Source organism: Boleophthalmus pectinirostris, unplaced genomic scaffold (assembly GCF_026225935.1).
Source record: "Boleophthalmus pectinirostris isolate CB_2022bp ecotype Guang Dong unplaced genomic scaffold, ASM2622593v1 HiC_scaffold_2824, whole genome shotgun sequence".
In the NCBI taxonomy this organism is placed as follows: Eukaryota; Metazoa; Chordata; class Actinopteri; order Gobiiformes; family Gobiidae; genus Boleophthalmus; species Boleophthalmus pectinirostris.
In genome coordinates this window covers 78063-105049 of record NW_026571289.1, presented here as the reverse complement: position 1 = coordinate 105049, position 26987 = coordinate 78063, and the positions used below count along the sequence as shown (strand labels likewise).

Genomic DNA, 26987 nt, shown 5'->3' with positions numbered 1-26987 from the left:
CAGACCTCAGACCTCAGACCTCAGACCCTCAGACCTCAGACCTCAGACCTCAGACCTCAGACCCTCAGACCCTCAGACCTCAGACCCTCAGACCTCAGACCTCAGACCTCAGACCTCAGACCTCAGACCTCAGACCTCAGACCTCAGACCTCAGACCTCAGACCTCAGACCTCAGACCTCAGACCTCAGACCCTCAGACCTCAGACCCTCAGACCTCAGACCTCAGACCTCAGACCTCAGACCTCAGACCCTCAGACCCTCAGACCTCAGACCTCAGACCTCAGACCTCAGACCTCAGACCTCAGACTGAGGAGCTGCTCTGGACTCGACTCCCTAAAAAATGTTTCATTTGGGGGCGGGACTTAAAGTTGTGTTGGAAACATGACAAAGCACTTTTCTACAGAGTCTCTGCTCAGACCTGGTTTAGTCCTGGTTTAGTCCTGGTTTAGACCTGGTTTAGTCCTGGTTTAGTCCTGGTTTTAGGCCTGGTTTAGTCCTGGTTTAGTCCTGGTTTAGTCCTGGTTTAGGCCTGGTTTAGTCCTAGTCCTGGTTTAGTCCTGGTTAGTCCTGGTTTAGGCCTGGTTTAGTCCTGGTTTAGTCCTGGTTTAGTCCTGGTTTAATCCTGGTTTAGACCTGGTTTAGTCCTGGTTCAGTCCTGGTTTAGTCCTGGTTTAGTCCTGGTTTAGTCCTGGTTTAGTCCTGGTTAGTCCTGGTTTAGACCTGGTTTAAGTCCTGGTTTAGACCTGGTTCAGTCCTGGTTTAGTCCTGGTTTAGTCCTGGTTTAGTCCTGGTTCAGTCCTGGGTCAGTCCTGGTTTAGTCCTGGTTTAGTCCTGGTTCAGTCCTGGTTTAGTCCTGGTTTAGTCCCGGTCCTGACCTCTGACCTCTGAGTGTGCGTGGTTCGTTAGTGTGAATGTGCTCTGGCCAGTCTTGTGCTGTGATTGGCTGCTCTGGCTGGTGCTGTGCTGTGATTGGTCGCTGTGCTCGGTGCTGCACTCTGATTGGCTGAGGTGGGGTATAAATGTTGTGGTGGGATTCTGGATTTTCACAGTTTGACTCTGTCACTGAAAACCTCTAAAAACACTCTGGTCCTGTCCTGGTCTGGTCCTGGTCTGGTCCTGGTCTAGTCCTCTTCTAGACCTGGTTTAGTCCTGATTTAGTCCTGGTTTAGTCCTGGTTTAGTTCCGGTTTAGTCCTGATGTTTGCTCTGTTTTACGTCTGTTTTTGAAATGACTGAATGATTTTTGTTTGAAAGAACTGACTCCAACCTCAAATCTGATCTCACTGCACCTGTCACCGCACCTGTCACCTGCACCTGTCACCTGTCACTGCACCTGTCACTGCACCTGTCACTGCACCTGTCTGTTGAGTATCACATTTTGCTCGTGAGTTTCTGCACAGACTCGTGTGATTTTCCTCGGTGGGCTGGAGTTCAGACCCGGTTTAGTCCTGGTTTAGATCTGGGTTTGTTTAGTCCTAGATAAGACCGAGACCCAGCTCGAGTTTTGACCTGGTTTAGTCCTGGTTTCTGACATTTTCTGTCACATTTCTGGTTTGTTCTGGTTCAGTCCTGGTTCAGTCCTGGTCTAGTCCTGGTCTAGTCCTGGTTTAGTCCTGTTTCAGTCTGGGTCTCATCCTGGTCTAGTCCTAGTTTGATCCTGGTATAGTCCTGGTTTAGTCCTGTTTCAGTCGTGGTCTAGTCCTGGTTTTAGTCCTGGTTTGATCCTTGTTGTTTTCAGTTTTTCACTCTGCACGTTTCTCCGATGTGGCTGAGATTTTAAAACTTTTATCAGGTTTTTGTTTTGTTTTCAGATTTTTGATCGACTCACAAAACCAAAAGCCTGAGTCCCTCTCGTCTAGAGGTCGTTTATTTTCAGAGAACTTGTCCAGTAAAACCATCTCGCTGCATGAACACATCATTTCATGAGTTTAAAGTCATTTTCTGACAGATTTAAGTGTTTAGATTTGACATTTTGGTCAAACTTTTTTGCAGTGAACATTTAAATCTGTGATTCTATGTTTTATATTTAAACAAACTTAAGGATCTTTGTGTTTCTGCTTCAGTCTGACATCACCCTCACAAACCCCCGAGCCGATTTAAACCAGAAGAAGAAACCAAAAGAAACGATTCTAACTCTACAAATGGTTCAAAACACTAAATGAAACACAAGTGCAGCTGCTTCGAGTTTAAACCTTCACAGCTTCAGACAGAAAAATCACCAAGAATCATTTCGTCGTTGGTCAAATAAACGTGCAGAGGATCAGTATTTGTATTGTGGATGGAGTGATTATCGTGTGTGTGTCTGTGTCTCCGTCATGAACTCGTCGTCTTCGTTCTTCGTCCTGCGCGCCTACGTGTGGCTCGGCCCGTGGAGGTACCCGTGCTTCGTCGTCGCTCTGCTCGTCTTCGCGGCCGCGGTGGCGGTGAACTCGCTCCTCGTGGCGCTGATCGGCCTGAAGCGCTCGCTGCACGCGCCCATGCACCTGCTGCTCCTCAGTCTGTTCGCCAACGAGCTCCACGGCAGCGCGGGCCTCTTCCCCGTCCTGCTCCTCCAGCTGCTCGCCGACCGCCACGCCGTCCCCGCGTCCTGCTGCTTCCTCCAGATCTTCAGCCTCTACACCTACGTCAACGTGGAGTACTGCAACCTGTGTCTGATGGCGTACGACCGCTACGTGGCCATCTGCTTCCCGCTGCAGTACGGCGCCTACATGAGCGGCTGCAGGGTTCTGGCTCTGGTTCTGCTCGTGTGGCTCTACTGCCTCGTGCGCGTTTCTCTCACCGTGTCCCTGAGCCTCAGTCTGACCTTCTGCGGCTCGTCTCTGGACTCCCTCTACTGCCACAACTACCTGGTGGCCAAACTGGCGTGCGGCGGCTCCGACCTGGTGGACGTGTACGGCCTGTGCGCCACCGTGGTGTCCGTGGCGCTGCCCCTCGCCGTCCTCATCTTCTCGTACGTCCGCATCCTTCGCGTGTGCTCGGGCGGCTCGGGCGGCGGCGGCTCGGGCGGCTCGGGCGGCTCGGGCGGCTCGGGGCGGGCGCGGCGGAAGGCCCTGAGCACCTGCGTCCCTCAGCTCGTCTCTCTGCTCAGCTTCGCGTTCGGCGCCGTCTTCGTGCTCGTTCAGACTCGGCTGGACCTGAGCGCGTGGCCCTTCCCGCTGCGCGTCGTCCTCTCGCTCTACATCTTCGTCGCGCCGCCGCTCGTCAACCCGCTCATGTTCGGCCTGCGCCTGACCCACATCCGCCGCGCCTGCTGCGCGCTGCTCCGGGTCCAACGCCGCCACCACAACAAGTAAAACCAGCGCCACAAATCTTTAAGACTCACTTTGAAACCCCAGTGTTTTGGTCCTGTTCCAGTCCAGGTTTAATCCAGTGATCTTCATTTGATCTTCTGATCATTTATGTTCTTAGGTTCTTTTTTCAGACCAAGAGTTTGTTTCGGTTCACAGACGCTCGAACAGGACGAGGGTCTTGTTCGTTTCACACTCCTGGTTTAATGTCCTGAGGAAGTTCGACCGCAGGTGGCGCCGTCGTCCTGACTCCACCGAGACGAAGACACAGACAAAACCTGTTTACATCAACTGAGCCACACGACACTGAAACATCACCAGACGAAGACGAAGAGTCTGAGGAAGAGGAGCAGGAGCAGAACAAACTGTCAGGATGAAAACAAACTCTGGGTCTGAAAAAAGAAACTAGTAACACAGGATTTGTTCTGGTTCTGTCCATGTTTGTTATTCTAAATTTTGTGTCCAATAAAGACTCTGAAATAAACGTCTCACACTGATGAGCTGAAACGTCTGTTGTGTCTTGTGTGACCCGTTTCAGCAGCTTCACGATGAAATCCCTGAAACGGTTTTCCAAAGTGCAGAGCCGTGACCAAAGCAAAGTCTGATTTTTAAAACCTAAAACTCTGAGTTCAGAGCGACACGACTCGACGCTTCAGGGAGAATCTGCACCGAGTCACAAAGACCAGAGGCTCGGACTCAACTTCAGCCTTTGGCCTTTGCACTCAAACTTATTTTAGGCTCCGGACACGAAAGCAGAACAGGAAGTGACAAAGAAAGTCAAAGGTCAAATTTGAGCTGAATATTTTTCACATACAAATCTTTGTTTGTTAAAGCAGCGAGTCGTTTGGTGAGTTCTTCTGGACAAAACAGAAACTCTGAAGTGATGTTTCTGTTTCACACTCTGGAGAGTTAAACCCGTTTACCTTTGTAGAGCAGAATAGTGTGAACAGTCCACAGTGTGAACAGTCCACAGTGTGAACAGTCCACAGTGTGAACAGTGTGATGTTTGTGATGTGATGTTTGGTCACACAGAGGTGCAGAAGTTCTCACTTGTTGCTTGAGTTGTTGGAGTTTATTGAGCTGATTTCACAGGAACATCTACAAGAACATCTACAAGAACATCTACAGGAACATCTACAAGAACATCTACAGGAACATCTACAGGAACATCTACAAGAACATCTACAGAACATCTACAAGAACATCTACAGGAACATCTACAGGAACATCTACAGGAACATCTACAGGAACATCTACAGGAACATCTACAAGAACATCTACAGGAACATCTACAGGAACATCTACAGGAACATCTACAAGAACATCTACAGGAACATCTACAAGAACATCTACAAGAACATCTACAGGAACATCTACAAGAACATCTACAGGAACATCTACAGGAACATCTACAGGAACATCTACAAGAACATCTACAAGAACATCTACAAGAACATCTACAAGAACATCTACAGGAACATCTACAAGAACATCTACAGGAACATCTACAGGAACATCTACAAGAACATCTACAGGAACATCTACAAGAACATCTACAGGAACATCTACAAGAACATCTACAAGAACATCTACAAGAACATCTACAGGAACATCTACAGGAACATCTACAGGAACATCTACAAGAACATCTACAAGAAATCTACAGGAACATCTACAGAACAAGAACATCTACAAGAACATCTACAGGAACATCTACAAGAACATCTACAGGAACATCTACAGAACATCTACAGGAACATCTACAAGAACATCTACAGGAACATCTACAAGAACATCTACAGGAACATCTACAGGAACATCTACAAGAACATCTACAGGAACATCTACAGGAACATCTACAAGAACATCTACAGGAACATCTACAGGAACATCTACAGGAACATCTACAGGAACATCTACAAGAACATCTACAAGAACATCTACAGGAACATCTACAGGAACATCTACAGGAACATCTACAAGAACATCTACAGGAACATCTACAGGAACATCTACAAGAACATCTACAGGAACATCTACAGGAACATCTACAGGAACATCTGAACATCTACAGGAACATCTACAAGAACATCTACAGGAACATCTACAGGAACATCTACAAGAACATCTACAAGAACATCTACAGGAACATCTACAGGAACATCTACAGGAACATCTACAAGGAACATCTACAGGAACATCTACAAGAACATCTACAAGAACATCTACAGGAACATCTACAGGAACATCTACAAGAACATCTACAGGAACATCTACAGGAACATCTACAGGAACATCTACAGGAACATCTACAGGAACATTCATTTCAAACACTGAAGAGAAGTTCTGGACCAGTCTGAAGTCCTACAGGACCAGGAGCAGGAGTCAGGTTCTCGTTTCTCGTCTGAAGTGCCGCATGATTGGAGCTCGGATCTGCTGCATCTTGATGCCGTAGATGATGGGGTTGAGGAGCGGGGGCACGACCAGAAACTCCGCGGCGAGAGCGTTACTGAGCGTGCGCATCCCGGGAACGCCGCGGCCGTAACGCGAGAACATGGAGTCGAAGCAGATGGACGAGGCGAAGATCAGCAGCGCCACCAGGTGGGGCAAACACGTCTGCGCGAACTTCCTGCGGTCGGCGCGGGACCTGAGCGCGGCCCTCACCAGCCCCACGTACGACACCAGGATGAGCGCCGTCTGCAGCAGGTGCGACACCACCAGCAGGAAGCCGTAGATGTTGTTGACGGTGGTGTCCACGCACGACAGCTTCACCACCTCCCAGTTTGTGCAGAAGAACTTGGGCAGACGGTTTCCGCAGAGCGGCAGGCGGGAGGTGAGGACGGCCCCGACCGCGGTCTCCACCAGAGAGAAGCTCCAGGTGAGAGCGACGAGGCGAGTGACGGCGGCGCGCGTCATGAGCCCGCGGTACTGCAGCGGGCGACAGATGGCGACGTAGCGGTCGAACGCCATCACGGTGAGGCTGGTGAACTCGCAGAAGACGTAGCAGTAGATGCCGCACATCTGCAGCAGACAGTGTGTGTAGGACATGTGCCTGGAGTCGCTCAGAAGGTCCTGCAGGAGCTTGGGGTAGAAGCTGGACGCGCCGCAGATGCCGTTGATGCAGATGTTTGCTAAGAACACGTACATGGGCTGATGCAGCGTCTTCTCCCACGCGATGGTCACCACCAGGCTCAGGTTGAAGAAGACGGTGACGGCGTACGACGTGAGCGCCACGCCGAAGTAAACGCCGCGGTTTGTGAGAGAATCGTTTAAACCCGAGAGTTCAAACATGAACGTCGACGCGTTCTCCATCGTCCAGAAGAACCAAGCAAAACACGCAAATATAATAAATATAATAAATACTTAATAAATACAATAAATATAATAAATATAATAAATACAATAAATACAATAAATATAATAAATATAATAAATATAATAAATACAATAAATATAATAAATACAATAAATATAATAAATACAATAAATACAATAAATACAATAAATACAATAAATAAAACAATAAATATATAAATACAATAAAATATAAATACTTTAAATACAATAAATATAATAAATATAATAAATACAATAAATATAATAAATACAATAAATATAATAAATATAATAAATACAATAAATACAATAAATACAATAAATATAAATATAATAAATACAATAAATACAATAAATACAATAAATATAATAAATACAATAAATAAATACAATAAATATAATAAATACAATAAATATAATAAATATAATAAAATACAAATAAATACAATAAAATACAATAAATATAATAAATATAATAAATACAATAAATATAATAAATACAGTAAATACAGTAGTGTTTATATGGAGTGTAAAAGATCCAGAAGAATCAGAGACGCTGTGAGGACGTCCAGAACTTCACTCGAGTCAAAGTCAAACGTTTAGGACGAGTTCTGACATCACGTCCACGTCTGTGATTTTACACACAGACTCAGGACAGAGGAGCAGAAAGACTCTGGTTCTGGTTCTGCTGGACGTTTCTCTTCAGAAAACGACCGGATGGAAATAAAAGGCGCCGTTTAAATTGTGCAGAAATGAGTTTCACATCACAGAAGCCAAACGACACCATTTAAATGAAACACGTGACAGAAGCTGAAGCATCGGCCCAAACTCCAACACACGAGTCGCTTCACCAACAACATCAAATCAAATCAAATGTCTTTTTTCCAGACGTTAAAGGAGTTTAAACGAGTCTGTGTGTTTTATTTGATGAAGTCGTCTACACAAAAATTCATTTACATCAAATAAATCTTCATTTTACTGCAAATATTGAGATTAATAAAATTCTACAATTAACTACAAACATTTTTCTGTTATCAAGTCCCACCCCTAAAAAATACATTATAAAACAAGTTTAAACGTGTGTGTGTTTGTGTGTGTGTGTGTGTGTATTTTCAGGACAAACACAAATGTTAGAATTGATTGTTATTAAAAAAAAGTGTGTTTTTAAATCAAAATCACATTTGAGTGACGTGTGAAATCTGAAGAATCCAACACTTCTGATCGTGTTTGTAGAGACACGGGAGGTCGGGGAGGTCGGGGAGGTCGGGGAGGGCATCTGACACACACATGTGGACCAACTTTTCTAAAAACTGTAACAAAATGAAATTTAACTTGAGAAAGAAACGTTTAACATTTAATCTTTTGCAGTGAACAGAGTCTGCAGAGTCTGAGTCAAACTCCTCAGACCAACTTTTGTCTCTGTCCAAAAGTCAAATGTGTTTTGACGTGAACATTTGTGTGAGGGAGCGGCTCGCGGGAGGGCATCTGACTCACCTGAACATCTGCAGAGTCACGACAGACACTTGAGCTGAACTCGTGTCACAGGAGAAACAGAGTGAAGCTCGGACTTTTAACATCGTTGTGGATCTGAAGAGTCGAGTCGAGTTCATCTGGGCTCATGTGGAAAATAAAACGGTCAGATCAGGTTCACTCTTTCTGAACATGAGACTTTAAATTACAAATAAAAATAATGAAGTTCTGAATAAAAATGAATTCTGTTTTAAAAAGATCATGGAAACACTCAGTTCTTAATGAGAACGATTCTGAACAAAGTGTTTGTTTTCTTCTGAGTTTAAATCTGATTGAGTTTGGTTCCTGGATCATGTTTGTCGTTTCTTCTTTTTTAAAATCATGCAGGTGCTTCGGCGCATCCTCGTCGTGTCTTTTAATAAGTTCACTGGAAGAAGTAGAAATAAAGAAAAGAAAACAGAGACTCTGCTCAGATCAGAAACAGGTGGAAACAGCAGAAGCAGGAAACGACAAAACTGAAACACAACAGCAAACGTGACTCACACTCGTCAAACTCTGAGCGGAACGAAACAAAGGTGATTTATCGTTTTTTCCAGGTCATTCGGAATTTAAAAACATGTAAACGTGGCCATTCTGACGATAAATAAAAGAATAAACTTCACAAGAGTTTGAAAGATCAGCCGCAAAATCTGAAAAACAGTTTTCATTGGTGAATCTGCGTCGAGGTTTGAGTCTGAACCTGTTCACAGTTTTTCACGGGCGACTGAACGCAGTGATAATAAAAGAGAAAAAAACTAAATTCCTGAAAATTAGAAACAACATTTTTAAATCAACATAAAATCATAAAGATGTGAGGAGTAAAAATGTGTCAAAAATCAGTTTGTAAATGTGTGGAAACATCAAACTGGCCTCAGGACGAGTGGAGATCAGAAACACTCACCTGCAGCTCTTCATGAAGACACAAACACCTGCAAGCTCCGCCCCCTTCACCTGACAGCCTGCAGGACCGCCCCCGTCACTGCCCCCGTCACTGCCCCTGTCACTGCCCCTGTCACTGCCCCTGTCACTGCCCCTGTCACCATGTGTCAATCAAACTCCAGGGTTTTAGACGAGTCAAAGTGGAGTCGGTGAAGAGTCTGTTTCATCAGTTTGGAGGAGTTCTGGTTGATGAGGATCTAAACTTTGTCTCATTTAAACGACACAAAAGGCAAAATTTCCAAAGCCGTTGCTGTTCTGCATAAAGTAAAGTTCTCACTGAATAGTCCAACATTATTAACCCTCTCAGGCTCAAATTACATTTTAGTAACAGGAAAAAATCTGATATTTGGGGACAATGATCATATGAGGCAGTAATTTACAATCCTGACTTTTGTTTGAGACTTTCACATGTCGTGTGTCGGGGATGTTCCAGATTTGATCCATTGGTAAATTAACACTGAAGACTGAAAATGATTTGAACACTCACTTTCTGTGTACATCACTTTTCAGAACAATGAAAACATAAAGTTCAGTGTAACAGTTTTACAGCGGCAGAACAACATCACTTTTTCGTGTGATTCTCCAAGAAACAATTTTTATCCTTTGTAAACAACAAAAGTCCTTTACTTCTGGCAGGTGGTTTGTGTGGAGTCGTTCTTGCACAGTTTGCATCGTCCACGTTTATCAGCATGGACGGAGAAAAGGCTCCTGAGGAAAAAAAAGCTCATAAAACATGGATGTGGAGTCAGTAGATCCTTGGCATTTCGCTGTTGTAAATCTGCAACGTGTCTGGAAGACGGTTCAACTTGTAAAACTCCATAATTGTACCAGATCTGATGGACTGTGTGGAAATGTGGGGTTCAACATGTAAAACTCACCTACAACCTTTATTTATTTGACAAAAAAGGGCCTTAAGAATCATCACCAACAGACATTGTAGAACCATCCAACCCAATATTTGTTCAACTTAAAGTGTTGAAACTGCAGGATATTGTCGACTTAAGTTTCCTCAAAGTCGTGTATAAAACAAAGTGCAGAGTGTCACCTGTAAATATTCAAAAACAGTTTGAGATGAGAACAAAACACAACAATTTAAAATGAACCGACATGTTTAAAAAACCCAGATTCAGACCCGAGGTTCTGGAGCGAAGCGTCGCTGTGAGAGGAGTTCACTTATGGAAGAGTCCGGACAAAGAAATAAAAGAATCAAGAACAATGACGACATTTAAAAAACATTAAATCAAATGCAACGTGTTTGTACGAAAAAGAAAACATGAAGATTTACTGTTTGCAGTTGATCAGTGGTTGTGCCTGAACTAATCTGGAACATTTAGTGACGATCAGTGTTGATGTTTTGTCTTGAAAAAGGAAACGGGGGCAGAGAACAACAAAGATTTTTTCTTCTTTCTGCTCCTTTTCATTCATTTCTTGTGTGTTTGATGTTGTGACACTGTCGATGTCTTTTTATGTTTTATGAATGAAATAAATAATAATAATAAAAAAAAAGATGTTTTCCTTTAGTCAGACTTTTCAAAACTTAAAAACCTCACGGGCTTCAGGTGCTTCAGGTGCTTCAGGTGCTTCAGGTGCTTCAGGTGTTTCAGGTGTTTCAGGTGCTTCAGGTGCTTCAGGTGCTTCAGGTGTTTCAGGTGTTTCAGGTGCTTCAGGTGCTTCAGGTGCTTCAGGTGCTTCAGGTGCTTCAGGTGCTTCAGGTGCTTCTCACGTTCTCAGACTCCTTTGTATTTGGCCTGTAGCTCTTACGTTAACCACAGATGTAATCATGATTTGTAGTGGAAACATTGCACCAAAGCTCACGGTGGTGATCAGGACATTGGGGATCGGGACGGGGTTGATCAGGAAGGGGTTGATCGGGACGGGGTTGATCGGGAAGGGGTTGATCGGGAGGGTTGATCAGGAAAGGGTTGATCGGGAAGGGGTTGATCGGGACGGGGTTGATCAGGAAGGGGTTGATCGGGACAGGGTTGATCAGGACGGGGTTGATCGGGACGGGGTTGATCAGGAAAGGGTTGATCGGGAAGGGGTTGATCGGGACGGGGTTGATCAGGAAGGGGTTGATTGGGACGGGGTTGATCAGGACGGGGTTGATCGGGACGGGGTTGATCAGGAAAGGGTTGATCGGGAAGGGGTTGATCGGGACGGGGTTGATCAGGAAGGGGTTGATCGGGACGGGGTTGATCGGGAAGGGGTTGATCGGGACGGGGTTGATCGGGACGGGGTTGATCGGGACGGTGGGGATCAGGACGGGGACAGGGGTGGTACATTTGTCTCGGGTCAGGGGGTCGCAGCTTTAACACAAACACACAACACAAGTAAGTAAGTAAATCTTTATTTCTAGAGCACCTTTCACAGATAAAAAATCACAAAGTGCTTTACAGAACAAAACAACATAAAAACAACATGCTCAAGAACAGAGGAATCACAGACACAGTCGACTGAAAGCCTAAAGTCTAAAGAGCAGAGTGTTGAGCTGCTTTTTAAAAGAGTCTGTAGAGTCGGCCTCAGGGGGGCAGGGGCAGAATGTTCCATCATTCCCCATAATTCCACCCGAGTTTTAAATCAGGTCTTTGGGATCATCAAGAGGCCTTGACCTGAGGACCAGAGGGAGAGACCTGAGGAGTCGGGGCAGTAAGTCCCTGATGTACTGGGGTGACTGATCATTTAAAGCTCTGGAAGTTAAAAACAAGATTTTAAAATCAATACAGAACTGAACAGGAGCCAGAGCAGTGAAGATAAAACTGGTGTGATGTGAGTTCGTCTGTTTGCTCCTGTGAAAAACCTCACAGCCGCATTTTGTACAAGTCGCAGCCGCTTAAATGTTGAAGCATTAAAACAAGTGAAAAAAGAATTACAAAAATTGAAACGAGATGAAATAATAGAATGAACAATCATTTTTAACACAACAACAAAAGCAGCACAAACATCCAGATTGTGAGTGTGAGTGACACCAGCAGAACATTCAAGTCTCTGTGTCCAGACAAACACTTCAGTCTGTCAGTCTTACTTTCAGCTGAGTTTATCAGATTAAAGGTGAACGGCACAAAAGAACGTTTGACTCTTTTCCCGTTTACAGTTTGGAGCCTGAACCTTCTGCCCACGACGTCACACTGACTCAAGAACCTGGTCTGGGTCCTGGGCTCCTCCTGCAGAACCAGGACCACACTCCTTATTTCACCTGCTCTTTTAGTCAAAAAATATGAGATTTAAGTTTAAGTTCCCAAACCATGTTCACCATAACAGAAAACTGAAACTGAACAATCGTGTGTTTTTATATAATTAATATTTATTGTGTTTTTAGTCAAGAATTTAATATAACAAATTGTTTATGGAGAAAACTGTTCTGCTCTGGAACATTTTATTTTGTGATTGTGTTTTTATGTGTTTATGTGAAACGTGGGTCCTGCCGCTCAAATCTACAAAACTAATTTACCAACAGATTCGAATAAAGCGACTGATCTGATTCCACACGTGCTCCGTGAACCTCAGCGTTTCACTTGTGTCTGCAGATAAACCATCGTCACAAACACAGACGCTGGTGATTCTTGAGCAAACACGTCGAACGCGCCGACTCCACTGGAGCTCAGAGTCAAACGTCACGTTCTCCTGAGCTCAGGACTCCAGGAAAACCGACCTCCGACAAAGTCCAATGGAACGGCCAATCAAGTCGTTCTGAAACACAAACTGGGGCGAGTTCGTCTCAGATCGAGTAAACGTGAGAAACGTCTTTGCTCATGTTGATGTGTTCAGTTTGTGTTTGAGCAGAGAAAGTGTCTCAACGTTCTGTTTCTGTCGTAGTGGATAAATCTGAGTCACTTCTCCAGGCGGCCGGTGTAAACTCGTTCTATCGCAACAGTCGGGAAAATCTGGAGCCTGAGAAAGTTTAATGTTTGTTTTGTTCTTCTGAGTCGCAGATACAGTCTGTAGAACCTCTGTGGAACTCACCAGAACCTGAAACTCAGAGAACTCAACCTCCTGAACTCTGAGGTCAAACGATGTGAAAGAAAAACTAAATGTCACTGTAAAGTTTTTAGAGACACTTCCTCTGCACAAACTGAACACATCAACATGAGCAAAGACGACTCTCCCGTTTACTGTGACGCCGACATTTTCACTGTGTCGTAGATCCACCCGACTCTGTCTGAGCAGAACTCGTCCCAGTTTGTGTTTCAGAACCTCCATGTGACTGGTCGTTCCACTGGACTTTCTGGAGGTGCACGTCCGTTTTCCTCGAGTCCTGAGCTCAAGAGAAAACAGAGTTACATTCAACGTCCTCAGACATCAGTATTCTCCCGACTGCTGCAATGAAATGAATTTACACCGGACGTCGAGAAAACTGAGTCCAGTACAGACTTCAGTAGAACACGACACGACTCCAGGTCGACACCACAGGTTTGTTTTCTTTATGTTAAAAACACTTTCTACATTTTATATTCAGACACAAAACACCAGAAGAACCAACCAGATGTGCTGTTATGTTATTTCTATTTATTTGACATTATATTTGATATTTGATTGTACAGAAACATGGAGAAGTGTGTGTAGGGACGTGGGCGTCTGGTCCGTGTGGAACACACACTCTCACCTCTTTGTTTCATCATCGTTTGTTTGTTTCTGTTCAACTTTGGCCTGAGCTTCGGCCAAACACCTCAGGGACCAATCAGACGCAGCGGTCCGGTCACATGTCCACAGAGGGACGAGGTAATGATGTCCCTGTGGACCAATCAGGACGCAGCGTCTCAGAGCAGCAGCGCACACGGACAAAACACCAAAACACCAAACACAAAAACAAAAAACACAAAACACAAAAACACAAAACACCAAACACAAAAACACAAAACACAAAAACACAAAACACCAAAAGTTTAGAGCTGAGTAAACGACTCAAGTTTGTGTGTGTTTGTGTGTGTTTATGTGTGTGTGTGTTTGTGTGTGTTTATGTGTGTGTGTGTTTGTGTGTGTTTATGTGTGTTGTGTGTTTGTGTGTGTTTGTGTGTGTGTTTGTGTGTGTGTTTGTGTGTGTGTTTGTGTGACAAAACACATTAATGAACATATACATGATATGTAAATATGTTATCAGATTATAGCCCAAGGCTAATTTCCATCTGCTGTCCCTGGGCAGGTTGATGTAATCATAAAACAAAATCACAGTAAAAACAATACACCCCGACAGACAATACAGTAATACAAATAGACAGACACAAAGAGCTGGTCAGTCACAAGATCACAGACACAGGTCAAGTAAAGGATGTTGGATTGCACGCTGCCTTGTTTAGTTAAGATGCCAGTGTAGAGATATGAAGCTAAAATTACTATAAAGTGCTTTTCTACAATGTATTGCACGTGTCCTCGAAGGTAAAATTCTTTAGTATATTACATATTGCCCGTAATTTAAATATTAAAATACTTAATTAATAGCATATTGCACTTTGCCCATTGCACATTGTAAACTATCGTAAATGATCACACACCTGTGTCGACCTGAGCCATGTCTTTAAATGGCCTTTAAAAGTCGTAAAGCTGGGGGAGTCTCTAACTGTGGGTGGTAAACTGTTCCACACAACACTGCCCTTATATGAAAACACATTTTGACTGAAAGAGGTTTTTCTATCAGGCACCTCACAGTCTCCTCTGTCTGTGGCCCTGGAGGAGCGACATGAAACACTTCACTTGTGTTTATGTAAAATCTGACTTGATCAACATGGAGAAAAATCGAGTCTTGTTCTAGAACAATGTTTGATCTGATCCGATACTCGGCCGCAGTGTCTGCACCGATACCGATACCAGTCCAATATCGTTTTCACATCTTCCCCACGAGCCTGGAACACCTCCTGATGATCAGAACAGACGTCCTCCCCTCAGACGCTCCTCTCCACGTGGAGGAGCAGCGGCTCTACTCCGAGCTCCCACCTCTGTCTCTAAGGGAGACGCCCGGACGCCCTGCGGAGGAAACTCATCTGTGTCTCTTGTATCGTGGATCTGGTCCTTCGGGTCATGACCAGAGGTGAGGGGAGGAACATCAGCTCCTCTTCATCACAACGACCGATACAGCAACCACATCACTGCACCTGTCCACCTGTCAATCTGCCCACGCTGCACCTGTCCACCTGTCAATCTGCCCACGCTGCACCTGTCCACCTGTCAATCTGCACACGCACCTGTCCACCTGTCATCTGCACCTGCACCTGTCCACCTGTCAATCTGCACACGCTGCACCTGTCCACCTGTCAATCTGCACACGCTGCACCTGTGCACCTGCACTGTCCACTGTCAATCTGCACACGCTGCACCTGTCCACCTGTCAGTCTGCTCACGCCGCACCTGTCCACCTGTCAATCTGCACACGCCGCACCTGTCCACCTGTCAATCTGCACACGCTGCACCTGTCCACCTGTCAATCTGCACACGCTGCACCTGTCCACCTGTCAATCTGCACACGCTGCACCTGTCCACCTGTCAGTCTCTCACTCCAGAACAAGACCCTGAGACACTTGAACTCGTCCACTTGAGGCAGAGACTCTCCACCCGCCCAGAGACAAGACACTTTTTCAGGTCCAGAACCTGGACCTCGGGTTTGGAGGATCTGATCTTCATCCAGACGCTTCACACTCGGGTCAAACCGCCCCAGAGCTGCAGGTCCTGGTCTGATGAAGACAACAGGACAACATCATCTGTGAAGAGCAGAGATGATCCTGTGGTCCTCAAACCGAACCCTCCGACCCCTGACTCAAACTCTCCATAAAAACAATGAACAGAACCAATGACAGGTGCGGCCCTGGCGGAGTCCAACATGCACCAGGAGCAGGTCTGACTCACTGCAGCAATGAACAACCACACTGCTCCTCCTGGACCCGAGGTTGGACGATCGGCTGGATTCTCCTCTCCAGTCCCTGACACAGACCGGGGAGACTGAGGAGTGTGATTCTCCTGGAGTTGGAACACACCCTCCTTCCTCTTCTTCTACAGAGGAACCACCACCCCGGTCTGACAGTCCAGAGGTTCTGTCCCCGACCTCCATGCGATGTTGAAGAGACGTGTCAGACAAGACCCACAACATCCAGAGACTTAAGATCCTCAGGACGGATCATCCACCTCCAGAACCACCAGGAACTTTAACCACCTCAGTGACTTTTGGGTTATGGACAAGTCCGAGTCTCCAGCCTCGACTTCCTCATTGGAAGACGTGACGGTGGGATTGAGGAGATCCTCAAAGTTTTCCTTCCACCACCGGACAACGTCCCCAGTCGAGGTCAGCAGTTCTCCCCCCTCACTGTAAACAGTGTTGGTGAAGAACTGCTTCCCTCCTGAGGCGCCGGACGGTTTGACAGATTTTCCTTGAGGTCGTCCGATAGTCCTCCTCCATGTTCTTCCTGAACTCCTCCCAGCTCCGAGTTTTTGCCTCCGCGACCACACGAGCTGCAGCACGATTGGCCCGTCAGTACCATCAGCTGCCTCAGGAGTCCCACGAGCCAACAAGACCCGATAGGACTCCTCCTTCAGCTTGACTCATCCCTTTCTTCTGGTGTCCACCACCGGGTTCGGGGATTGTCGCCGCGACAGGCACCACAGACCTTATGCCCACAGCTCTGAGTAACTGACAATAGAGGCCGAGAATGAAGCCCACTTGGACTCCATGTCTCCAGACCCCCCCCCTGGAGGTTTGAGATGAAAGTCTCTCTGACAGAGGCTCCGCCAGACGTTCCCAACAGACCCTCACTACACGCTACACCACACTTCCTCCTCCACCAGTGAACCACCTCAAAACCAGGTGGAGTCTACAGCTCAGCTCCTCTCTTCACTCGAGTGTCCAGGACATGTGGCCGGAGGTCACATGATACGACCACAAAGTGGATCGTGGACCTCCAGCCGAGGGTGTCCTGGTGCCGCCTGCACTGATGGACCTTGTGCTGAACATGGTGTTGGTTCTGGACAAACTGACTCACACACAAGTCCAATAACAGAACAACGCTTGGTTCAGATCAGGAGAAGGTTCCTCTCCAAGTGTCCCACAGTAGAACAACAGATTCCCCTGTCGGTGCACTGTCCAGTCCCTCTGAGGACCTGGCAGAAGGTCGGGTACTCTGGCAGAAGGTCGGGTACTCTGGCAGAAGGTCGGGTACTCTGGCAGAAGGTCGGGTACTCTGGCAGAAGGTCGGGTACTCTGGCAGAAGGTCGGGTACTCTGGCAGAAGGTCGGGTACTCTGGCAGAAGGTCGGGTACTCTGCGCTGCTGTTTGGATATAATCACATGTTTTGTTGTTTTTTGAATTTGGAGAAAAACTTTAAGGTATTTTGAGGATTTAAACTGAAAAACACAGAAGAATCCTGCAGAACGTTTCCAGATCCACGTCTGAAACACTTTTGTAATTTTACTCAATCAAATAAAATCAGTGAAACTCTTGTTTGTGCCTCGTTCCGTCACAGATTAAAATGACACAGAGCAGCTGCTCGGAGCGACGTGATTGGTGGAGAGACCGTCTGTCGCCCACACGGGGATAAACAGGAGGAGAGTTAGGCTCAGGTCAGAGTCCGGCTTCAGAGAGACCAGAGTCCGGCTTCAGAGAGACCAGAGTCCGGCTTCAGAGAGACCAGAGTCCGGCTTCAGAGAGACCAGAGTCCGGCTTCAGAGAGACCAGAGTCCGGCTTCAGAGAGACCAGAGTCCGGCTTCAGAGAGACCAGAGTCCGGCTTCAGCGAGACCAGAGTCCGGCTTCAGCGAGACCAGAGTCCGGCTTCAGAGAGACCAGAGTCCGGCTTCAGCAAGACCAGAGTCCGGCTTCAGAGAGACCAGAGTCCGGCTTCAGAGAGAGAGACCAGAGTCCACAGCAGCGAGTCCGGGACAGAACCGCTCCACTGTCTCCCAGCTTTAGCCCAGATAAAACCTCATTTTTACTTTGGACTCTTTTTGGAAATCACAAAATGTGTTTTTAGTCCTGGTTTAGTCCTGGTTTAGTCCTGGTTTAGTCCTGGTTTAGTCCTGGTTCATTTGCTGCTCTGATGTAAAACTGTATTTTTTGTAAATGTTTGTGAGGAAAGTCTTTATTTTGACACAAACATTTTTCTTGTGACATTTTTCACTGAAACGACACGAGTTTAAGAAATTGTAAAGTAAAAGTTTTTAAAGGTGAATTTTAAATTTCTGTCAGTGAAAACTGTTGGAATTAAACCCACACACTCGTGTTTTTCTCCTGTTCGAACAGTTGGAGTTTGTCGTTCACATCATTTACTTTAACTCAGTGTTGTGTGTTTGAAATACAAAATGACTCGACTGTTTTTGTGATTTTAACTTTGAATTTGAGGTTTTTGGTTTAGAAAAAACAGTTTCATTGTTTAAATGTTTGAGTCTTTTTGTTCACAGATTTGAATTTTTGTGATTTGACAAAGTAAAGACTCAGACGAACACGACTGCCTGGTTCAGACCTGGTTCAGACCTGGTTCAGACCTGGTTCAGACCTGGTTCAGACCTGGTTTAGACCTGGTTCAGACCTGTTTTAGACCTGGTTTAGACCTGGTTCAGACTTGGTTCAGTCCTGAATGTGTGAATTGAAAATTGTAGTTTTAAATCATTTTGTCTTGAGTTTTTTTCTTATTTTCTTGAATTTAAATGTGATTTTTTTAGAAGATCTCAGGACGTGTTTGGGATTTTACATGATGTGATCATTTCCTGATCGTCTCTGTTTAAAAAACAAACAAACATGAAACTAAGACATTAAACAGTTTTTTTTTCTGTATTATTCTAAACCAGGAGTGTCCAAACTGTTTTCATCAAGGCCACGTGTCTGAACCCAGATGAAGCAGAGACGATCGAGGCCACAGATGCTCAGTACAGAGAAACAAACAAACATGTTCAGGTTGAACACGTTTCAATGAGCCTCAGTTTTTATTCATCATAAAATCCTTAAAACCACAAACTCTAAATATTAAATATTGACTTTATCAAGGTAGATTTAAAAAAACAACTTGCAATAAAAAGTTCATTTTTAATTGACGTAAGGTCATTTGGGCCAATTCAGCTGGAAGCCTGAGGGCCAAGAAAAATTTGTCTGAGGGCCACATTTGGCCCACAGGCCTTAGTTTGGACATGTCTGATCTAAACGTCTGAGACACGAACAGAGACACGATCCACACGACAACTGTTCTGTTCTGTTCTGTGTGTGTGTGTGTGTGTGTGTGCTGTGTGTTCTGTGTGTGTGTTTGGTGCTGTGTGTTTGGTGCTGTGTGTGTGTGTGTTTGGTGCGTGTGTGTGTGTGTTTGGTGCTGTGTGTGTGTGTTTGGTGCTGTGTGTTTGGTGCTGTGTGTGTGTGTGTTTGGTGCTGTGTGTGTGTGTGTTTGGTGCTGTGTGTGTGTGTGTGTGTGTTTGGTGCTGTGTGTTTGGTGCTGTGTGTGTGTGTGTTTGGTGCTGTGTGTGTGTGTGTTTGGTGCTGTGTGTGTGTTGTGTGTGGTGTGTGTGTGTGTGTGTGTGTGTGTGTTTGGTGCTGTGTGTGTGTGTTTGGTGCTGTGTGCCGGGGGTCATGTCTAACTGGACCCAGGTCGCTCACTTCTCTCTGGGGGGGTACTCGGAGCCGGGGCCCCTGCGCTGGTTCTACTTCCTGTTCATACTGTGTGCTTATGCACTGATCCTGAGCTCCAACCTGCTCCTCGTGGCTCTGATCGCCGTGAGCCGGAGCCTCCACCAGCCCATGTACCTGCTCCTCTGCTCTCTGTTTGTGAACGAGGTGTTGGGCAGCTCCGCCCTGTTCCCCTTCCTGCTCCACCAGGTCCTTCAGGAGGAGCACATCATCTCCTACTCCCTCTGCTACCTGCAGATCTTCTGCATCTACCTGTACGCCTGCGTGGAGGTCTTCACGCTCGCCGCCATGGCGTACGACCGTTACGTGGCGATCTGCCGCCCGCTGCGGTACCACGCGCTGATGACGCGGGGGCGGGTGGCGCTGTTGCTGTGCGGGACGTGGTCGGTGCCGGCGGCGTTCATCGCGGCGCTGGTGTGGCTCAGCGCGGCGCTGCCTCTGTGCGGAAACGTCATCGACAGAGTTTACTGCGGAAACTACGCCGTGGTGAAGCTGGCGTGTTCGTCCACGCGCCTGCAGAACATCTACGGCCTCTTCTACATGGTCCTGCAGATGGTCCTGCCGCTGCTGCTCATCCTCTACACGTACGGACGCATCCTGCACGTGTGCCTGTCCGCCCCGGGGCGGGCGCGGCACCGGGCGCGCCTCAGGGCCGCGGGCACCTGCGTGCCGCACCTGTCGTCTCTGTTGAACTTCTGTCTGGGCTGCTGCTCGCAGGTGCTCATGAGCCGCTTCGACGTGAGCTGGATCCCCGCCGCTCTGCAGGTGACCCTGTCCCTCTACTTCTTCACCTGTCAGCCCCTGTTCAACCCCGTCATCTACGGCCTCAACCTCAGGCAGGTGCGACAGGAGCTCCAGCGCCTGTCACAGGGTCACTTCTCCTGACAGGGTAACACCTGTCACAGGGTCACAAACATCTGCAGAAGTTTGGACAAAACACAAACCTTCAAACATCAACTTTAACATAAACCACGTGCCCTTTGGCAACGCACTTCACTCCGAACAACAAACACCTGCTCAAAGAGAACATGAGCACCTGTCACTGCACACACTCACTGCACACTCACACTCACTCACTGGTCACACTCACACACTCACACACTCACACACACACACACTCACACACACACACACTCACACACACTCACACACACACTCACACACTCACACACACACACACTCACACACACACACACACTCACACACACACACACACACACTCACACACACACACACTCACACACTCACACACACACACACTCACACTCACTCACACACTCACACTCACACACACACTCACACACACACTCACACACTCACACACACACACACACACACACACACACACACACACACACACACACACACACACACACACACACACACACACACACACACACACACTCTGTTCCACCTGGTGATGTCACTCTTGGAGCTGCTGATCTGAGTTCAGGAGGTGGAGCAGAGAGTTTGAAGTTTTGTAAATGTGAACAGACGAATAATAAAGAATCACTCAAACAAACACAAGTCCAGAGTGTGAAAGAACAGAGTGAGAACAACAGAACAACAGAACATCAGAACAACAGAACATCAGAACATCAGAACAACAGAACATCAGAACATCAGAACAGAACAGAACATCAGAACAACAGAACAACAGAACACAGAACATCAGAACAACAGAACAACAACAGAACAACAGAAACAGAACAACAGAACATCAGAAACAGAAACAGAACATCAGAACAGAACACAGAACAGAACATGAACAGAACATCAGAAACAGAAACAGAACAACAGAAACAGAACAACAGAACATCAGAACAACAGAACAGACATCAACAACAGAACACAGAACATCAGAACATCAGAACATCAGAACAGAACAAACAGAACAACAGAACATCAGAACACAGAACAGACAGAACATCACAGACATCAGAACATCAACAGAACACAGAACAACAGAACAACAGAAATCAGAACAACAGAACATCAGAACAACAGAAACATCAGAAACAATCAGAACAGAACATCAGAACAACAGAACATCAGAACAACAGAACAACAGAACATCAGAACAACAGAACATCAGAACAACAGAACAACAGAACATCAGAACATCAGAACAATCAGAACAACAGAACAATCAGAACAGAAATCAGAACATCAGAACAACAGAACAACAGAACAGAACATCAGAACGAAATCAGAACAACAGAACAACAGAACATCAGAACACACAGAAATCAGAACAACAGAACAACAGAACATCAGAACAACAGAACAACAGAACATCAGAACAACAGAACAACAGAACACAGAACACAGAACATCAGAACAACAGAACAACAGAACAGAACATCAGAACATCAGAACATCAGAACACAGAGAACATCAACAGAACATCAGAACAACAGAAACAGAACAACAGAACATCAGAACAACAGAACAACAGAACATCAGAACAACAGAACAACAGAACAAACAGAACATCAGAACAACAGAACATCAGAACAACAGAAACAGAACAACAGAACATCAGAACATCAGAACAACAGAACAACAGAACAACAGAACATCAGAAACAACAGAAATCAGAAGAACAGAACATCAGAACACAGAACACAGAACATCAACAGAACAACAGAACATCAGAACATCAGAACAACAGAACAGAACATCAGAACAACAGAACAACAGAACATCAGAACACAACAGAACAACAGAACAACAGAACAACAGAACATCAGAACAACAGAACATCAGAACAACAGAACAACAGAAACACAGAACATCAGAACATCAACAGAACATCAGAACAACAGAACATCAGAACATTCAGAACAACAGAAATCAGAACAACAGAACAACAGAACAACAGAACAGAACAACAGAAAACATCAGAACAATCAGAACAACAGAACACAGAACATCAGAACATCAGAACATCAGAACAACAGAACATCAACAACAGAACAGAACATCAGAACATCAGAACAACAGACATCAAACAGAACAACAGAACATCAGAACATCAGAACAACAGAACAACAGAACATCAGAACAACAGAACATCAGAACAACAGAACATCAGAACAACAGAACATCAGAACAACAGAACATCAGAACACAGAAACAGAACATCAGAACAGAAACAGAACAACAGAACAATCAGACAACAGAACATCAGAACAACAGAACATCAAACAGAACATCAGAACAACAGAAACAGAAGAACACACAGAACATCAGAACAACAGAACAACAGAACATCAGAACAACAGAACATCAGAACAACAGAACAATCAGAACATCAGAACAACAACAGAAACAACAACAGAACATCAGAAACATCAGAACAACACAGAACAACAGAACATCAGAACAACAGAACATCAGAACAAACAGAAACAGAACACAGAACATCAGAACAACAGAACATCAGAACACAGAACATCAGAACACAGAACAACAGAACAGAAACAGAACATCAGAACATCAGAAACAACAGAACATCAGAACATCAGAAAACAGAACAACAGAACAACAGAACATCAGAACATCAGAACATTAGAACAACAGAACAACAGAACATCAGAACAACAGAACATCAGAACATCAGGTGGATCAGTCTGTGGTTTAAAACAGAAGAACTTCACGTGTGGAAAATCAGACTGTGGGAACTCGGGTTCGTGAGGATTTTTATTTTCATCTTTTAATCTAATTCAAGCCAAACTGTGACGTCTGAGTCTGATTCATCAAAAATATTTCAGTCATGAACCTGTCACCAGCTCCTCAGCCTCTTCTCCAGAACACAGGGCCTCCACGCAAAGGGTCTCGGGGTCTCGGAGCCTCGAAGTCTCTGGGCCTCAGCGCCTTGGCACTCGGGGTCTCGGGGTCTCGGGGCCTCGGGGTCTCGGGGCTCGGGGTCTCGGGGTCTCGGGGGCCTCGGGGCCTCGGGCCTCGGGGCCTCGGGGTCTCGGGGGGGTCTCGGGGCCTCGGGGCCTCGGGGCCTCGGGGTCTCGGGGTCGGGTCTCGGGGTCTCGGGGTCTCGGGGTCTCGGGGCCTCGGGGTCTCGGGGTCTCGGGGTCTCGGTCTCGGTCTCGGGTCTCGGGGTCTCGGGGCTCGGGCTCGGGGCCTCGGGTCTCGGGGCCTCGGGGCCTCGGGGTCTCGGGGCCTCGGGTCTCGGGTCTCGGGGTCTCGGGGTCTCGGGTCTCGGGTCTCGGGGTCTCGGGGTCTCGGGGTCTCGGGGCCTCGGGGTCTCGGGGTCTCGGGGTCTCGGGGTCTCGGGGTCTCGGGGTCTCGGGGGGGTCTCGGGGTCTCGGGGTCTCGGGGCCTCGGGGTCTCGGGGCCTCGGGGCCTCGGGGTCTCGGGGCCTCTGTGTTCAGGGCCTCTCACACTTTCACAGCCTCAGGTCGTTTCTCTTCACTGGTTTTGAGGAGTTTTGTTCAAGTTTTGTTCAAGTTGAGCAGAAATGACCAAAATATAATTTAAACAAAAATCATCTCCAGTCCACTTTATTTCCACAGCACATTTCATGAACAAAACTGTTTCCAAAGTTCTGCACAAATAAATAAAACACGTCCAATCGAAAAAACAAATGAAGTTCTACTCGACTCCACTGGTCTGGGGCCAAGGGTGGGCGGGGTTTGGTGGGCGGGGTTTGAGAGTGGGCGGGGCTAGGGGTGGGCGGGGTTTGAGAGTGGGCGGGGCTAGGGTGTGTGTGTGATAAAGTCCGCTGTGAGTCCGGGTGTGTTTCTGCTGCGGGGCTCAGGTTCTGTCTGTGGTTTCTTCTGTAAAGCCACAGTGCGGAGCTTTTCCACAGCAGTAAACACAGTGATGAAGGTTTGGGACGTGTTTGTTTGATGTTTGTTTGATTTTCGTCGGATCCTCAGCTCCGATACGAACTGTTCAAGGTGAAAGAGTCCGGACTCGACCTGGTTTCAAATGTGTTGGTGTTTGTTTTTTTGTGTTTTTTTAAAGTGGACGTTTGACGTTTGCTGCAGGTTTGGGTTTGGTGATGTTTCGTCTGGTCAGAGTCTCACGCTCAAGTCTAAACTTCAGACTCACTTCACTGGAGTCAAGCTCTAAGATCTGCTCTAACTTCACAAGGAACCAGCTTCATCTCACTCGAACTTGAGGAGTAACTGGTCTTTTGTTTAGTTCTGGGTTAGACCTGCTAAAGACCTGGTTTAGTCCTGGTTTAGTCCTGGTTCAGTCCTGGTTTAGTCCTGGTTCAGTCCTGGTTCAGTCCTGGTTCAGTCCTGGTTTAGTCCTGGTTCTTCAGAATGTTCTCATGTTGTTTCTTTCTCAAAAACATAATTCAACAGCTTCTCAACATGTAAACCCCAAAACATAAAATATTTTATTTATTCATCATATGGTTTAGTCCTGGTTTAAACCTGGTTTAGACCTGGTTCAGTCTTGGTTTAGTTCTGGTTTAAACCTGTTTCTCACCAGTGACTTACTTAAGTCTTAAGACAATCTTAAACTTTATTCATTCATGAAGGACTTTATTTAAACTCAGAAAATCAATACAATCTCTTCTGCTTTAGTCCTGGTTTAGTCCTGGTTTAGTCCTGGTTTAGTCCTGGTTTAGTCCTGGTTTAGTCCTGGTTTAGTCCTGGTTTAGTCCTGGTTTAGTCCTGGACTTGGTCTCAAATGAAATATCTCTGGTGTCTTTTGGTTTTGCAGATTTTCTAGTCTTGTGTTTGTCTTTTTCTGTTTTGTTCATGTGACTCGGTGGAAGTGACTCGAAGGACCTGGTGTGTGTTTCGACAAAGACTCGATGTGCTTAGATTCGTTGATCATTTTTGGTGTTTAAATCTTTCGTAAATGATTTAAACTTGTCTGCAGACTTCAGAAACACGTCAGAGAGTCTGAGCTCCGACAGGAACCTGAAAGTTGAAAGTTTAAAAGTTTAAATAAAACAAAACAGATTTGTTCCCGTTTGTTTTGGTGATAAAAGTGAAAGTTCTGCGTCGGTTTTCTTCTGTGTCCCTCAGAGCTGAACCTTCTGCTCTTGGGCCTCGGACTCTGCGAACATCTGGAGCCTTTGTGAGAGACATGGAGACACTCGGAGACAAAGACGACGACAGAAGAGTTGATTTTCATTGAAGAGTTTAGAGAATCAGACGCAGCCACAGTTTCACCTGTTTCTTTGCCAAACGTGTTTTAATGTTGAAGGTAAATGTCCCGTTTGAGAAACTCATGTGGGACAAACGACTAAACAAAGACAAACGAGGACAAACGAGGACAAACGAGGACAAACTGATCTTCTGTGGATTTGACCTTTTGTTTTTAAAACATGACGTCTTTTAAAAATCTGAAAGTTTCTCCTAAATTTAATGTTAAAATGTGAAATATGTTTATGAAAATCATTTTGGATTATGGAGTTGGTTCAGTCCTGGTTTAGTCCTGGTTCAGTCCTGGTTTAGTTCCTGGTTTAGTCCTGGGTTTTAGTCCTGGTGGTTTAGTTAGTCTGGTTTAGTAGTCCTGGTTTAGTCCTGGTTTAGTCCTGGTTCTGGTTTAGTCCTGGTTTAGTCCTGGTTTAGTCCTGGTTAGTCCTGGTTTAGTCCTGGTTTCAGTCCTGGTTTAGTTTCCTGGTTTTAGTCCTGGTTTAGTTCCTGGTTTAGTCCTGGTTTAGTTCTGGGTGTTTAGTCCTGTTTAGTGGTTTAGTCCTGGTTTAGTCCTGGTTTAGTCCTGGTTTAGTCCTGGTTTAGTCCTGGTTTAGTCCTGGTTTAGTCCTGGTTTAGTCCTGGTTAGTCCTGGTTCAGTCCTGGTTTAGTCCTGGTTTCAGTCCTGGTTAGTCCTGGTTTAGTCCTGGTTCAGTCCTGGTTTCAGTCCTGGTTTAGTCCTGGTTTAGTCCTGGTTTAGTCCTGGTTCAGTCCTGGGTCCTTTAGTCCTGGTTTAGTCCTGGTTTAGTCCTGGTTTAGTCCTGGTTTAGTCCTGGTTTAGTCCTGGTTTAGTCCCGGTGTTTTTCACACTATGATGAACTCGACTCTGGTCTTGTGGATTCGTCTCGGGGGTTTTTACGACGTGGCTCATCTCAGAAGTTTCTACATGTTTGTGGTGGTGGTTCTGTATCTTCTCATCTTGTTCTCCAACGTTCTCCTGATCTGCTCCGTCGTTCTGCATCGGAACCTCCACGAGCCCATGTACGTGTTCCTGTGCTCGCTCTTCTTCAACGAGCTCTACGGCAGCAGCTTCGTGGTTCTGTTCGTCCTGGTGCAGATCTCCGGAGGTTCTCACGTGGTCTCCAGGTCCCTGTGCCTCCTGCAGATCTTCCACATCTACTCGTACGTGTCTGTGGAGTTCACCAACCTCGCCGTGA

General features: G+C 46.0%; 3 protein-coding genes across 3 annotated transcripts in view; 2 read left to right on the top strand and 1 right to left on the bottom strand.

Moving 5' to 3' along the window:
* Positions 1-2751: 2751 nt before the first annotated feature.
* Positions 2752-6598, bottom strand: LOC110160734 (olfactory receptor 4E1-like). The gene is made up of 2 exons (XM_020925414.1): positions 5689-6598; positions 2752-2822 (listed from the first exon to the last, which is right to left on the bottom strand). Exons 1-2 carry the CDS (start codon positions 6596-6598, stop codon positions 2752-2754), a joined length of 981 nt encoding a protein of 326 aa, XP_020781073.1.
* A 12996-nt stretch (positions 6599-19594) lies between these two features.
* On the top strand, positions 19595-20536 carry LOC110160723 (olfactory receptor 10J5-like). The gene has a single exon (XM_055159844.1). The coding sequence runs from the start codon at positions 19595-19597 to the stop codon at positions 20534-20536; it is 942 nt and encodes a 313-aa protein (XP_055015819.1).
* A 6105-nt stretch (positions 20537-26641) lies between these two features.
* LOC110160713 (olfactory receptor 11A1-like) overlaps positions 26642-26987 on the top strand; it is a 951-nt gene continuing 605 nt past the window's right edge. Inside the window, exon 1 of the mRNA XM_055159843.1 lies at positions 26642-26987. This exon is cut by the window's right edge and continues 605 nt beyond it. Coding sequence (XP_055015818.1) covers positions 26642-26987 — 346 coding nt within the window.

What these genes read in the sequence shown, in the direction of transcription:
- LOC110160734 (XM_020925414.1), bottom strand. Translation starts at nt 6,598, where the DNA reads ATGGAGAACGCGTCGACGTTCATGTTTGAACTCTCGGGTTTAAACGAT. An exon ending in AATCATGCGGCACTTCAGAC is followed by an intron (nt 2,823 to 5,688) that starts GAGAAACGAGAA and finishes AGTAGAGGGAGT; the next exon opens with CCAGAGACGAGCCGCAGAAG.
- LOC110160723 (XM_055159844.1), top strand. Translation starts at nt 19,595, where the DNA reads ATGTCTAACTGGACCCAGGTCGCTCACTTCTCTCTGGGGGGGTACTCG.